General features: G+C 41.6%; 3 protein-coding genes across 5 annotated transcripts; all 3 read right to left on the bottom strand.

Moving 5' to 3' along the window:
* Window positions 1-805: 805 nt before the first annotated feature.
* On the bottom strand, window positions 806-3332 carry rpl10a (ribosomal protein L10a). Its single transcript, XM_034589735.1, has 6 exons — window positions 3280-3332; window positions 2778-2849; window positions 2246-2326; window positions 1601-1749; window positions 1333-1505; window positions 806-1021 (listed from the first exon to the last, which is right to left on the bottom strand). The coding sequence occupies exons 1-6, from the start codon at window positions 3282-3284 to the stop codon at window positions 851-853; spliced, it is 651 nt and encodes a 216-aa protein (XP_034445626.1). The 5' UTR covers window positions 3285-3332; the 3' UTR covers window positions 806-850.
* Window positions 3333-4181: 849 nt separating this feature from the next.
* Window positions 4182-8320, bottom strand: fance (FA complementation group E). 2 transcript variants are annotated; one of them, XM_034589737.1, is made up of 10 exons: window positions 8050-8320; window positions 6980-7391; window positions 6781-6825; window positions 6638-6694; window positions 6018-6161; window positions 5812-5935; window positions 5524-5599; window positions 4939-5005; window positions 4740-4865; window positions 4182-4647 (listed from the first exon to the last, which is right to left on the bottom strand). In XM_034589737.1, exons 1-10 carry the CDS (start codon window positions 8253-8255, stop codon window positions 4540-4542), a joined length of 1365 nt encoding a protein of 454 aa, XP_034445628.1. In that variant the 5' UTR covers window positions 8256-8320; the 3' UTR covers window positions 4182-4539. The 2 variants fall into 2 exon arrangements, with proteins under 2 accessions (XP_034445628.1, XP_034445627.1); XM_034589736.1 differs by having other exon boundaries at window positions 6980-7550.
* A 371-nt stretch (window positions 8321-8691) lies between these two features.
* Window positions 8692-12820, bottom strand: mkrn4 (makorin, ring finger protein, 4). Of its 2 annotated transcripts, none has more exons than XM_034589738.1 (8): window positions 12469-12820; window positions 11295-11423; window positions 10942-11189; window positions 10774-10859; window positions 10416-10684; window positions 10210-10317; window positions 9706-9805; window positions 8692-9618 (listed from the first exon to the last, which is right to left on the bottom strand). In XM_034589738.1, exons 1-8 carry the CDS (start codon window positions 12540-12542, stop codon window positions 9466-9468), a joined length of 1167 nt encoding a protein of 388 aa, XP_034445629.1. In that variant the 5' UTR covers window positions 12543-12820; the 3' UTR covers window positions 8692-9465. The 2 variants fall into 2 exon arrangements, with proteins under 2 accessions (XP_034445629.1, XP_034445630.1); XM_034589739.1 differs by having other exon boundaries at window positions 10416-10669; window positions 12469-12818.
* Between the last annotated feature and the right edge of the window lie 274 nt (window positions 12821-13094).

The following is a 13094-nucleotide window of genomic DNA, read 5'->3' on the forward strand; positions in this document are numbered from 1 at the left end:
GGACAACTGGCCCAAGAGGCTCATGGGTAACCTCTATCTGCTATGTTTTAGCTGTGGAAGTAAATGCTGGTGTTTCGTCCCAGGTGATGAATCAGAAGTGGCACTTGTGCAGCTCTTATCACCTGAGCATCAAGTCCACCCAGTGAAACTTCACCATGTCTCCTGGCATTAAAACATAGTTAACTTTGTTTTTCTGCTTTTAATCATTGGACATGTGCCTGAGAATAAGGACAGCAGAAAGATCTGACAGCTGTTCATATGAATCCCCTTAAAGAATTTGTTTTGTTATTATGAGGTGTTCTCTTTCCTCATCGTTTATCAATCCTTGATTTTTTTAAAAAAACATTTTAAAAGTGGTTTAATTCTCAAATTTAAAAATGTCTTGCTTGTACTGGTGTCTGTCAGACACTGGAACTATTGTGCCCTCAACTGTTCAGCTCAGAGCAGGAAGGTGTCCATTATCAGCTCTTTTAGTCTATGAATGTTATTACTAGTTTCAGGCCTATTTTGCATCAACAGCACAAAGACACATGGATCATATTCAAATTTATGACATGAACCAGAACAAGGGCTGGGCATTTGTAAAGCTTTTTGTATAGTTCTTCCGTAGGACCTTTGAATGTGTCCATTATATTCTATCTACACCATGAACCAAGTAGTCCTGAGTATTTCAGGTTGAAAGGAGGAAAGAAATCACTAATCAACCAAAACATAAAATGAAGTATCCAAGACCATTAGGTTATAAAAAGCTACATTTCAAACCACATCAGGAAGCAAATCTGACAAACAAATAAACACAAGCAGCCAACTTTGGAGCATCTCCACTTTTTATTAATAGAAAAGCTGTCTTTTAGTAGAGACGCTGGGGTTTGCCCATGGTGCTCTTGATGTAGAGGGCACGCACGTTCTGCCAGTTCTTCTTCAGCAGGGACACCAGGAAGTTGACGGACAGGTGAATGTTGTACACGAGTTCGTCCTCTGTCATCTTCACATGACCGACGGCCACAGCCAGACAGAGCACCTAGAAAAACAAACACGGGTCAGACATAGATTCTGACAAATAAAAAGTGCAACTATGGTTATATTATAATGTTAAACGAGAGATGTTTGCATTTCAATTAAATGTTATGGGCTGGCAGCGGTGGATGGTTCAACACCTTGGAAGTTGAGTCATTACAAAATCTACAAATTGAGTTAACAGATGTTTTAATTGGAGCCGATATTTGCCGTGAGGCCTCGAGTCACGACAGTCCTGTGAGACTGTGGCATGAAGATTCACTGTCGATATTGAGGAATAAACCATTTTAAAATTTGAGGTAGCGCTGAACATACCTTCTTCATCTGGAATTTGATGGTGGATTTGACCTCGTCCACCTTGGTGTTCAGGTTCTCGTTGTGGGTGAGCAGGGAGGGGAACTTGCCGGCCTTATTCAGACCAGGACCCAGGATACGTGGGATCTGCTTGATCAGAGACTCGGAGGCCAGGAAGGCGTCATACTTCTTGGCTGGAAGGGGACAGTGGGGAAAAAAGACTAGCGTTAAAAATACATTTAAAACCACGTGATACAGATGTCTTTGGGTTGTACTCTGAACTACATACCGAGCTTCTTGACCATCTTCTTGTTCTTGTTGAGTTTCTTGAGAGCCTCGATGTCCATGTGAGGCAATTCGGCGGCTTTGGCCTCGTCGCAGTGCTGCTGGTCTCCCAGAACGCACACGGAGAACTTGGGCCTGGGGAGAGTCTTCAGCCTGCGTGTTAACAAAACGGTAAATAACGGTCACTTCAAACCCAGAGGTGTCTGTTGGAAGCACTGCAGGGTGCGGCTGAGAGAATTCTACGGTTTACAGTGAACAGTGGGCTAATGTCAGGAGAGGGGCTCTGACGGTGAAAAGATTCTTACCCACACCACCATCATGGCCGGTGTCCAGCTGACCTCTTGGGTAACATTATGTAAATGTGTCGGCTCGAGTACCTGAACTTACAAGCTCAGTCACTCAAAGCCTCCCCTCATATTTTAAGACCCAGGGTAGGGGTCCGCCTGCTTCGCCTTCACCAGCCGAGGCTGATGGGGCTCAGTCAGACTACCCAGAGTACTTCTCCATGTCTGCCCCTGGCCTGTCTGGACTGTTTTCTTTAAACACTTATCAAGCCTCTACTGGCCAAGGAAACACAGGCTGTTTTCACCCTCAGACAGGGCTGGTAGCAAACATGGAAAAGGTTGGGTGAGACAGTAAAAGGTCGAACCTGACGGTGCCGGAGAAACGCTTGTCCTTCTGGGGATCATAGTTTTTCAAGCTGATCTGCAGCTCCACCGTCTCCACGAACCTACAAACAGACACATTACATTAAATGTTAAGTTCTGGAATGAAATTATTAAAAACCAGACTTCATCAGAGTCACAAAAGTATGAAACATTGGTGAAACCCCCCTGCTGCTACCTTTAGATGTATAGATACTTTATTGATCCTGAGGGGAAATTTAGGCAGCCAGTATCAAACAATAGTCAAACACAAGCACAAGCACAAAAATGTCAAAATTAGTCAAAACTAAGTTCACTGCAGTGGGATGAAGGGCCAGCCACCAGTACTACTACAAAGCTGTCACTGTACAGAAAGTATGAGCTAATGGAGATGTTGAAAATACAAATATTTGAAGTACAAAAAGACATTTAAGGAGGCAACAGAAACCAATGTTAATGAATTTGTGGGATACACATTTAAAAGTACGTTACAATCTGATGGAGGCACGTTAGTGTGACTTGTGGATGTGAACTCACTTCCTTGGCTTGGTCAGGGAGTTCGACAGAACCTCCTTCACTGCTTCATACAGCGTGTCTCTGGACACCTTACTGTTAAACACACAAATACACACATGTCAAGTTAACCACAGAGAAACGTGTTAAAGTCTCATTTAAACCAGACGATCTGCGGCGCTGGGCTGCAGCGATGAAAAGATCGTTAAATGAGGATAAAGTCCAGTCAGTTTAAAGTAAATATAAACTACAAGAGTTCATCTAAACGTCTGATGTTAAATATAAACTTAGATGTGTTCTAAATGCGCGGATGACAGAGGATTGAAAAGTTAACGTGATGTGCCACATTAGCGGAGGAGCCGGTGTCATGCGCTTCGTTCAACTTCATTTAATTCTGAAATTCTGGGTTAAATAGCACAACCGCCGCTTAACACAGTGACTCTACAGGCTTATGTCGCTAATGTAAGCTCATGTAAATGTGGAAAATACATTTTATTTCACGTTTACTGGTAAAATTGTCTCTGACCTCATTTTGGCGGCTCGTCCCTCCCGTGTAGCTACGATGAAAAAGGAAGTGCAGCAGGAAGTTACGCACAATATAGGCGACCGTGATGACGTAACCAGAACTGCAGCGTTGTAAAATAAAGAAAAACAACGTTTATGTTATAGAGTGTTTGAAACCTCATTTGTTAAAAGACAAATTAATTTAAATAAATAAAAATATGCTATTTATTTCTATTGATTCTGATCCTCTATTATTGAAGTATCACACGCGCACACGCATGGAGGTTGTACAGCCTCTTGACAAAAATAAAATAAACTATCTCAAATCATTTGAAGTTTGAGTACTGCATTTGAAACCACACAGAAGAACAATCAATAAAATCTATCTCGGGCATTAAAAGTAAAAAGGAAAGTATTCATGCAGCATAATCTTGTCAAACATTACGTATATATATATATATCATTTAAGACTTTCTTTAACACATTCTGGTTGATGTGGTGATAATTAAAGTATTGGGTAGCTTAATTTAGCTTGAATATTCAGATTAATTTATTCATTTATATTTGTTTATTTACTATTTATCTTCATATACAGTCTATGGTTTAACCTGAATCTGCATCGTATTATGTAAAATCTGAATTTGCAGAATAACAATTTTTTACAGCCCTCAAATAAGTGCAGTGAAGTGGGAGGTACTATATTTAAGGCTAGGACCTGTATTTGGCAGTTTCCCAGCACAATAGTTATTAAGTTAGACACTTTCTGGAAAATTAACTGTCTATTTAACATTGACAACAGGCTCACAGGTACAACGGACATGAGAGATTTACAGATTTACAGTCTGTAAACCCTCCTACACATTGCAAAAAGGAGACTTGAGGCGTTTCATTTTCACTTTAAATTATTGTAAAGATGTAGACACAAACTTAATTGAACCTGTTTATTAACATGTGTTAGATGCAGATCAGAAAAGACTTGATGTCCCACCATCAAGTCCCAACATTCAGCTTTTATAAGAATCATATAAATATGTAATAAATGCTTAAAGATCCACTATAATGTAGCCGTTTATTAATGTAATGTCAAGTGTCCATAAGTGGAGGCTGGTGTATAAACAGATAATAAATTATAATACAGTAATTCAGATTACACTAACAAATATTGTACATTAACAAACCATACAAAAATATCCATCCATACAACTGCTGACAGCTACAATATACACCATTTATTAAATGTGTATTATAAATGCTTAATAAGGGGACTTGAAGTAAAGTGCTATCAGGTTGTGTGTGTTATTCTTTTCAGAGCAGCTTGAAGAGACTTTTTCAGGAAGGTTTCATTCGACGTCAGGCAACAGGACAGGGAGTGTTTGTGTGCAGCCGTCACCTGGAACAAAGATAGAAACATGCAGAAAGAGCTCAAACACAGTTTTATCCAATGTTCAAACATTAACTCATGATATTAACCTGCAAACTCACATGGCTGCTATATTTGGTGAGGACGGTCAACATCATTTTTGCAAACTTCACAGACTTTGTGAATTGAGGACCCTGTGTGAGGAGCTGTTCTGTGAACTGTGTGAACACTTCTTCATTCAAGTCAGGCTGGAAAAAAGAAACAGACAGTTCAATAACAGTGAGTACTGGGTCTGGTCTCATGAGTGAACACTGGACTCACCTTGGACTCGAGCAAGCTGTGGATAACAGAGAGCACCGCCTCACTCCACGCAACTTTGAAAGTCATTCTGGGAGAAACAGGGTGAAAGAAAGGCAAACTAGAATTACTGCACTGAGGTCGAATGCCTCCACCAACCAGTGGAGTTTCCGTGTACATATGTTCTCTTTTTCATATAAGGTCACTGTGACCTTTGACCACTGAAACGTAATCACTTTATCTGAAACTCTTAGTTCAAGTGACAGTCTGAATGAGCTGATGTGAGAACACAGCAGGAGATTCTCTGCAGGATTCAACTAGAGTGAGTTTCTAGAGGGTTTGTGGTGATATGCCATATGGTGTCTATGTACTGTAAACAAAAACATGTGGTCGCGTTACATCCTGCCTCTGCCTGCTGTGCCACCCCTCATCTGAACGCTCTGAAGATTTCTGTGTTGTGAATGCGTCTGAGCAGAGAATCACCTCCTGTGTTGCTCGTGTGTGAAAGGTAAACTCCAGAGAAAGTTCGGACCCAATTCTGCAGTCATTCTTTTCAGTTCATGTCTGAAAATGGCTATAAAAACACAGCATTTAGATGCATTATCTTACTGAAGCAGCAGGAGTCTGTAATGAGAATCCAGACAGCCCTCTATCAGTCGGTTCAGCAGCTCCGCCTGTGGATTCCCTGAAAAAAGAAAAGAAAGTTCAGAATAGAAGATCAATTGATGTTTGGGCAAAGGACCGGGTTACAGGTCCTGGCTCATCTGTGCTGTTTCTGTGTGCTTTAACCAGGACACTGAATCCACTGCTGCTCTGTCAGACAGACTCTGATCCTCCCTGAGACAAACTGTGTTCATAACTGATTAATTTACAGTTTTTACTCAGCCGTCTCCTCACCTATGTTCTTCTCCTTTAGAATTGGTCCGATTAGAGCGTGGCACATTGGTCTGGGATAGCGGACGCACAGCGACGTTACTGCAGTGACCAGGCACCTGGAGGCCGGTTCTGACAGGGACAGCACCTACACAAGCAGCACCAAGATGCTCCATTAGTATCAAACACAGCGACGCAGTTCTTCATCCTTTGCATATTCAGTGCTGTACCTTCTCTAGCAGGAGGCTCTTGATGATTGCTGCGGCCGTGCTGTAGCTGAGGTCAGTAGAGAGAGTCAGAACACTGCTGCACAGTTTAGGCAGAGTCGGCTCCGGGACGTCAGGCAAACTCAGTGTGCTGCATAACACCTCCACCTAGAGAGCAGAGGTAGAGGAGTGGGAAGATAAGGTTAAGTAACCTAGAGAATTACCCTCAATATCACTTAAACTACAGGCAGAGACAGTGGGCATCTATAGCACAAGTGTACATTATCACAGTGTGTTAATATCTGTGTCGTTGATAAAGAACTACAACAAAGGGAGACATTAGAAACTATGGATGACGCCACAGCATTTCTTTAAGCAAATAAAATACTTTAAAGCATGACTAAAGCAGTGGAAAATGCACATTACACCCAAAACTAAGAGCTACCTCAACATATTCAAGACCTTGTACATAATATTTTAAGATATTTAAGGCATTTTAAGGCTTAAAATTCAGATTGTGGAATTTAATACGTTTTGTTTAGACTAAGGGGCTGACTAAAACATTGCAAACCCCTTTAAATATGATACAGTAAACAAAAAGGTGTAAATACACGGGCAAAACTTTTTTTTTTTTTTTTACGCACTTGGGCAGGATCGCAGTCATTCAGCACTTTGAACACATCCATCGAGCTCTGGTCCCACTGAAAACACATAATAAATATAATTATAATAAATACCACTTTTTAAAGACTGCACTGGGTAGATGAGAGAAAACAACTGTCCTTACCTCCGTATGACTTTCCAGTAATTCTTTTATTTGAAGAACACAAACCTAAAAGATAAATACACCAGTTTTATTATTTCAACTCTAATCTGTGTTATTAAAAAAAACAAATGCAATGTGGGATTAGTAGACTGGCTTTGAACCAAAATAAAACAAAGAAAATGTAAAATTGTAAAAGTGGATGATGAATTTTGTCTCTAACCTTTATGTGTTCAGGCAGGGATTCAGACTGACAGTCCGGTGCTGGCTGCAGTTCTTCAGCAGGAGTTTCTCTTTCTAACCTTTCTGATGTCTCCTTGTTTACGTCCTGTTCTTCTGCCTTCTGCTCACTGCCACGGACATCCATCTTTATCCGTTTACTCTGCTGTCCCGTCTCTTCATCGCCTGAGTCCACAGTGACTAAACTCACTTTCCTTTTCCTCTGTGTCCCCAGCTCCGACAAACTAGATGCACTCTGAGAACCAGATTCCACCGTTTGATCGCTGAGGCACTTGGCCCAACCTCCGGTCTCACCGCAAACAACCAAACGCTGAGAGAGCTCCTTCAGTCTCTGGCTGCACAGGGGAGTGTACAGAGGCTCCTCATCGTGCACACCCACACTTCTCCTAATCTGTCTGCACAGAGCGGAGGTCCAGGGGTTGGGATGAGGGTCCTGGCTGAGGCACTCGAGCAGACGCAGAACGGAGGTCTGAGGCAGAACCGAGTGGATCAGATAGACGAAGGACAGCAGGTTTTGTTTGAACGATGCTGGAAACAGGCTCACCAGAGGTTTACTAGAATGAGTGAGGGGGGAAAAATGGGTGTGAGACATAAGCAACTGTTATAAGACAAAATATGGCTGCAGTTTGTCTTTGGTAAAGCTAAGACGATGTGTTGATTAATCGATTGACAAACATAATCACAAACTACTTAATTGATTCACTAATTTTTCAAACAGAAGTCTTTCAGCCTCTGTTATGTTGCTGTTTGTCTGAGACCTTCATCATTGTAAAGGGCAAAGGGACACTTCAGTGTTCGTAAAATATAATAAAACAGAATCATTAAAATAACAAGCAAATCCTCACATTTGATTATCAGGGACAATGAAGAGTTGCTATTTTTACATTACAGAGTGGTCCAACTGTTTCCAATTGATTTATCAACAACACAGACAGACAGAGAAACAGTCAGACAGACACACAGACAGACAAAATCACACAGACAGACACACAGACCGTGACAGAGACACAGAGACAATGTCACAGACAAAGACTTTATTGATCCCAGACTCACACAGACAGGGGCTGCTCTCCAGTCTGTGAGCTGGTGACCTCGTCTTCACACAGTTTCTCTATAAAGTGAGACAGGGACATTTCCGGGTTCGATCGCTGCTGCCTATGGAACACGTCCACCGCCCTGTGGACACCGGAGGCTCCGGACATCAGCGAGCGGAGCAGCAGCTTCGACTGGCCGTCAAACCGACTCAGAAACATGGTCATGAATCAGTCATGAATCCTTCACTGTTCACTGCTCCCCGCCATTTCTGTTGACATGTCTTCTTCTATTGTATCTAATGGCGGTTTGCAAACAGCTTTTAGATGCATTACCGCCACCTTCTGGATTGGTGTGGGATGGAAGGTTTACATTAAAGTTCCACTTATTAAACCACCTAAAACTCCTCTTTATTCCTCAAAATCACATTTTTAAAACTGTTGTGCATATTTCCCCTCGTCTTAAAATAATTTTAATGAAACTCTGCACCTTCCTTCATTTCGTGACTGCGACCATGAATACGATGATACTGTATGTCATCCTAAAATTGCATTTGCACTTGGAATGTGTATTGTCACTCTTACTTTCTGGAATTCAATTACTTGCAAGCAAACAGCACCTTGCCAATTTATCAATAATAATAACAAATACAAGAGAACAGCAGGCTTTTTTCAGAGAGACAATGTGAAGCAATGTTTTATTTTACGTGTACAAGTACAACTTGTTTAAAAGAAATAAAATCTTAACAATTTGTATTCAAGCCAAAACCAGGAAATGGTTTTCGTTACTACCCCTTGAGACAGGTATTATCGGTTGTGGACATCAGGAAGAAGGGGCACAGTACACTTTTTATCTTTAGACGATTAAAACTTCCATTCACATAAGACTATTAAAATATCAAAATGGTGCAAATTGTTCGCAAAGAGGTCACAGGTTAGGAATCGTATTAATCCATGGAGCGGTTCAGGGGAATTTGACAATCTGCAACATATTTGAAGAACGACAGCCATGGGAGGGTAAACCCTTAATAATCAGGAAGTCACAGACTAAACACAAAATTATTAGAGGGGACAAATCTTTGTTGCTTTTTTTGTATCTGGGGGTAGGGTCAATGATCTATGTGCAATGAAGAGGTAACGCGACTTATTTTCACTTTCAAGCAGACAGTAGAAGCTAATTTCACAGATTAGTTCTTCTTGTGGTTGAATCGTCTGCTGTAGTCTGACTAATCAATAACATGAACACACTTGGCACTCCATGGTGCGTGGTTGTTTCCCCTTGTCCTCTAAATGGCAACTCACAAGTTGTTTCAATACTTAAACAAGGAGGGCAGAAGGGTCAGAACACAACTGTGTGTTCTCCTGGGACCAATGATTGTGTAAGGACGAGGCCCCAATCAGTGGTTTCAGGCAATGACAAGAAGAATGAAAAAAAAGCTCAGAATCCGTACTCCATACGTGGGGGGAAAAGGGTGTAATAGGCCTCAAAGTCGTCATCGTTATCATCATCATACTCAACACTGAGGGCCATGTCCATGAAAAAATCCAGCAGGGCTAAACCCACAAAGTCGTCTTTATCTTCTGTAGGATACTGTAAAAACACCAAAATATCATGTAATGCACGCCAACAACCACAAGAACTCATGAGAAACACTCTGCAGGTTTGAAGTATATTTACCTGGAATGATCTTCGACGTAAAGGTTTATCATGTCGATAAAGGCACTCCGTTTTGAAGGGACAGCATCTGTATCGTGCAAAGTAACTGCAGCTTTTCTGTCTGTAAACGTGTAGAGGCAGAGGGAGAGTCTTCAGTAGCAGTAGTTTATCCTACATGATGCATTCAACTCTACACCTCATTTTGGCAATATGTCAAAATAAATAAATACCCAGTTTATTAGTTTCATCCCACAACCCCCTTTCAGTCAACTTTAACAGAAATAACAAAAATAATAAATGTGACCCTCTTAAGGTTTTTTGGGGGAAGATAGTCGGGTGGTAGATCTCGGCTTAAGATTCGAAGTAAAAAGTGATCTTGTGCTTGAAAAGTTTGGTGACCACTGAGGTAAAGGATCAATGACTGAGAGCTATGTTGTTTTAATTTCCAACTAGTGATCTACTCAAATAGAATTTATCCTTAAACAATCTTTTGACAAGAATCACTGAAACACAAACGATCCATACCTGCATTTCTCTTTAAAAGCAGCAATTACATTTTCCTTTTCCTTTCCGTCGACCCAGTATTTGCTTGGCACGTAAAAGGCAGATCTCACTCGACACTGTGGGCAGCTCCTGAGGAATAATCATTCAACAACAGTGTTGATTCAGACGAGTTAATGTCGTGCCATCAGATACAATTCAACAAATATTCAAATGTTAAATACACCTACTTAACCACATCCTGCCCAAAGTCTTTTGTTTTCCTCCAGGTCCGTATACATGGTAAACAGAAGGAGTGATTGCAGTTTGGCAATATTCCGAAAAGTTGGTCGCTTAGTTCAGTTTTTTCGTAGACTTTGTCCATGCAGATGCCGCAGGTCATGTTTTTACTGTTGAGGAAAGACTCCCCTTCCTCCACTTCCCCCTGGCTCGCAAAGGCTGCAGCCGTAGCCCCCTCCTCTGTCGTCTCTGTGGAAGAAGTCTGCTGATCCCCCAAAAACTGACATCAGTAAAATCCAACAGGTTAGTTTAACAAACTGCTGCGTCATCTACAGCACTCACACTTAACACAGCAAATTAGATACAAACCTGCTCATTTCCACCATCACATGCCCCCGCTTTAGCAGCATCTGATGTTTGGACCGATTCCCGAGAAGCAGTTGGAGAGTGAATATCTGGAGAAAAGTAGTAAAAAAGGTAGTTAAGTGTGAAGAAAGTCTGACCATAGTCAAGTCCATCCATGAAAATATCTAATACCTTGTGCTTGTTCCACAGGAATATTTATTGGCAGACGTCCGGTGTTGGGTCGAGGATCTGAGATATGAAACATCCCCTCTGATCTGCTGCATTCCTGCCTGGACGTCACCTCAGCCCGCAGAAGAGCAGGCTCCGACCTTCTTCTGTCAGGCTGAGCGTGGGCCACGTGCGAGGAGGAGACTGTAGGCGCCGAACTCCTTCTGCCTGCAACAGCTGCATCCGCTACAGGCTGGAGGATATGGATAAACCTGGAATTGGATGATAATGAATGATTAAAACAAACCTGTGTGCAAATCATCCTCTTCATCCAATTATCTGCACAACTGAGAAATAAAAAAAAAAAAAAAGCTCACCTGCAGCGATCGCCATACCAGCATCCACCTTTCTGAAAGTGTCTACATATTTGGGCTGACGGTATGACTGGCCACTCATGGCGATAATGACACCTTGGACCAAATCTGCAAGAGCCGCTTAAGAAACTCCTGTAATGACAATGGAAGGGAGTAAATTCCTACCATGTGGCGTCAGAAGATACAATGACATGGATGAATGAAAATCTTCAGAGTTCAATTTTCAATTAATATTTTGATTTGGTTTAGTCAATGGAACCTTAAAAACACCCATCCCATCAAGTTTTATTTCCAACAACTTGTTTTCATTTCCCAATCATCCAAACCTGCACCATGCTTGGTTTACAGTGATGTGAAAAAAGGAAAATCAGGAAATGTTGATATGTGCAAGACTGAAATCAGAATGTTCCAAATTGTTTCATCCATTTTGCTTGAAAAGATTGAATTGATTATCATAATTGTTCCCAGACATGCTTCTATCCATGCATCCCCCCCAATAGATGAGAGCAGGTCCATTCAATGTCAGGTCAACTACACACATGTTTTAAATGGATCCTGGATTTTTAACTATAAACTTGTGATTTAGCAAATTCAAGTCTTTAGAATAGTCAAGGCTCCTGGTTAGAAATGCTATAAATATAGAGGCAGCTACAGGAGAGTTGGTAAGTTTTGAATAAAAGTTTTAGATAAGTATTTATATTATAAATAAGTAGGAAATTCAAACCTGTTGACTTGAAATCCGACAGTGTTAACAAATGCTGTGAACCGTATTTTTTTATTTATCACAATTGTTTAACTTTGAATGTAACTGACTTTCCAACTGGGCAGTTAGAAAGCGGTTTCGTGGAGTTTATCCCTAAAATCCACGCTTGATACATATCCACCCGTTTATTAATATTTCTACACGCTGCCATTGTCTTTTAAAAGGTAAAACAAACACTAAAAGCGACGTGTTCTTGTCTCATTTGCTTCAATAACCGTTTTAATCGTCAAAATAGTCGCTTTTACGCGGTAGCGAACGCATTTGAACGCAGCACGGTGGCATTTAAAAGTGGAAGAGGCTAACCGGAACTAACTAACAAACAAACAAACAATACAACCACGTATTTGACTCTTTAACAAACCCGCTGCCGTTTGAGCACTGTGCGGGTTCCAAACACGACAAAGAGCCGCTTACCTGCAGATGCTTCCACTGCGACCAGACTCCATCCTCCGTGTGATTCCCGCACGTCCCGCAGCAGCGCACTCCATCACACCGTCTAGTTATCAGCCAATTTACTTAGCAACCAACCAATAGAAACGTGACGTTGACGTCCGTGCGTGACTCCTGACGTACGAAACTCGCAATTTGACGGCGGGTGAATTACAATAATCGCACGTGGGGATCGGACAGGCTTTGTGATCATATTGAATGAAGTAGGGGAAGTCGTTGCAAGTGTGCGAAGGAAACTGGACTTGCTTGAGTCCTGGGGGGGTTTCAGGTGATTCCCCTCTGCGGGTCTGTACCTGTGTGGGTGTCTTTATGTTGATCAGGCAGCTCGTTGACCCCCCCCCCCTCAACGACTTAGTGGGTCTTTGGGGTCCTCTGAGTCAAGGTGTGAATGGCTGTTGATGCCTGTAAGTTGTAGACCCACCCTGCTAGTGTGACTCTTTAGGGTCACTGCTGGAGTTAAAGGTTCATTGTGTAAGATTTAGGTCTATGGGAATTTTGGCAGAAATTGAATATAAAATAATCCTAGTGATGTTTTCACGAGTGTGTTTCATCTATATTGTACAATTTGTGGTTTTCTTTACCCTAGAATT

Source organism: Hippoglossus hippoglossus, chromosome 7 (assembly GCF_009819705.1).
Source record: "Hippoglossus hippoglossus isolate fHipHip1 chromosome 7, fHipHip1.pri, whole genome shotgun sequence".
Classification (NCBI taxonomy): Eukaryota; Metazoa; Chordata; class Actinopteri; order Pleuronectiformes; family Pleuronectidae; genus Hippoglossus; species Hippoglossus hippoglossus.

What these genes read in the sequence shown, in the direction of transcription:
- rpl10a (XM_034589735.1), bottom strand. An exon ending in GAAGATGGTCAAGAAGCTCG is followed by an intron (nt 1,506 to 1,600) that starts GTATGTAGTTCA and finishes GTCCCCTTCCAG; the next exon opens with CCAAGAAGTATGACGCCTTC. An exon ending in TCAAATTCCAGATGAAGAAG is followed by an intron (nt 1,022 to 1,332) that starts GTATGTTCAGCG and finishes TTGTTTTTCTAG; the next exon opens with GTGCTCTGTCTGGCTGTGGC.
- fance (XM_034589736.1), bottom strand. Translation starts at nt 8,255, where the DNA reads ATGACCATGTTTCTGAGTCGGTTTGACGGCCAGTCGAAGCTGCTGCTC. An exon ending in GGAGAGCAGCCCCTGTCTGT is followed by an intron (nt 7,551 to 8,049) that starts GTGAGTCTGGGA and finishes CACTCATTCTAG; the next exon opens with TAAACCTCTGGTGAGCCTGT. An exon ending in ATGACTGCGATCCTGCCCAA is followed by an intron (nt 6,162 to 6,637) that starts GTGCGTAAAAAA and finishes TCTGCTCTCTAG; the next exon opens with GTGGAGGTGTTATGCAGCAC.
- mkrn4 (XM_034589738.1), bottom strand. Translation starts at nt 12,542, where the DNA reads ATGGAGTGCGCTGCTGCGGGACGTGCGGGAATCACACGGAGGATGGAG. An exon ending in GTGATGGTGGAAATGAGCAG is followed by an intron (nt 10,685 to 10,773) that starts GTTTGTATCTAA and finishes TACTGATGTCAG; the next exon opens with TTTTTGGGGGATCAGCAGAC. An exon ending in TACGTCGAAGATCATTCCAG is followed by an intron (nt 9,619 to 9,705) that starts GTAAATATACTT and finishes GTGTTTTTACAG; the next exon opens with TATCCTACAGAAGATAAAGA.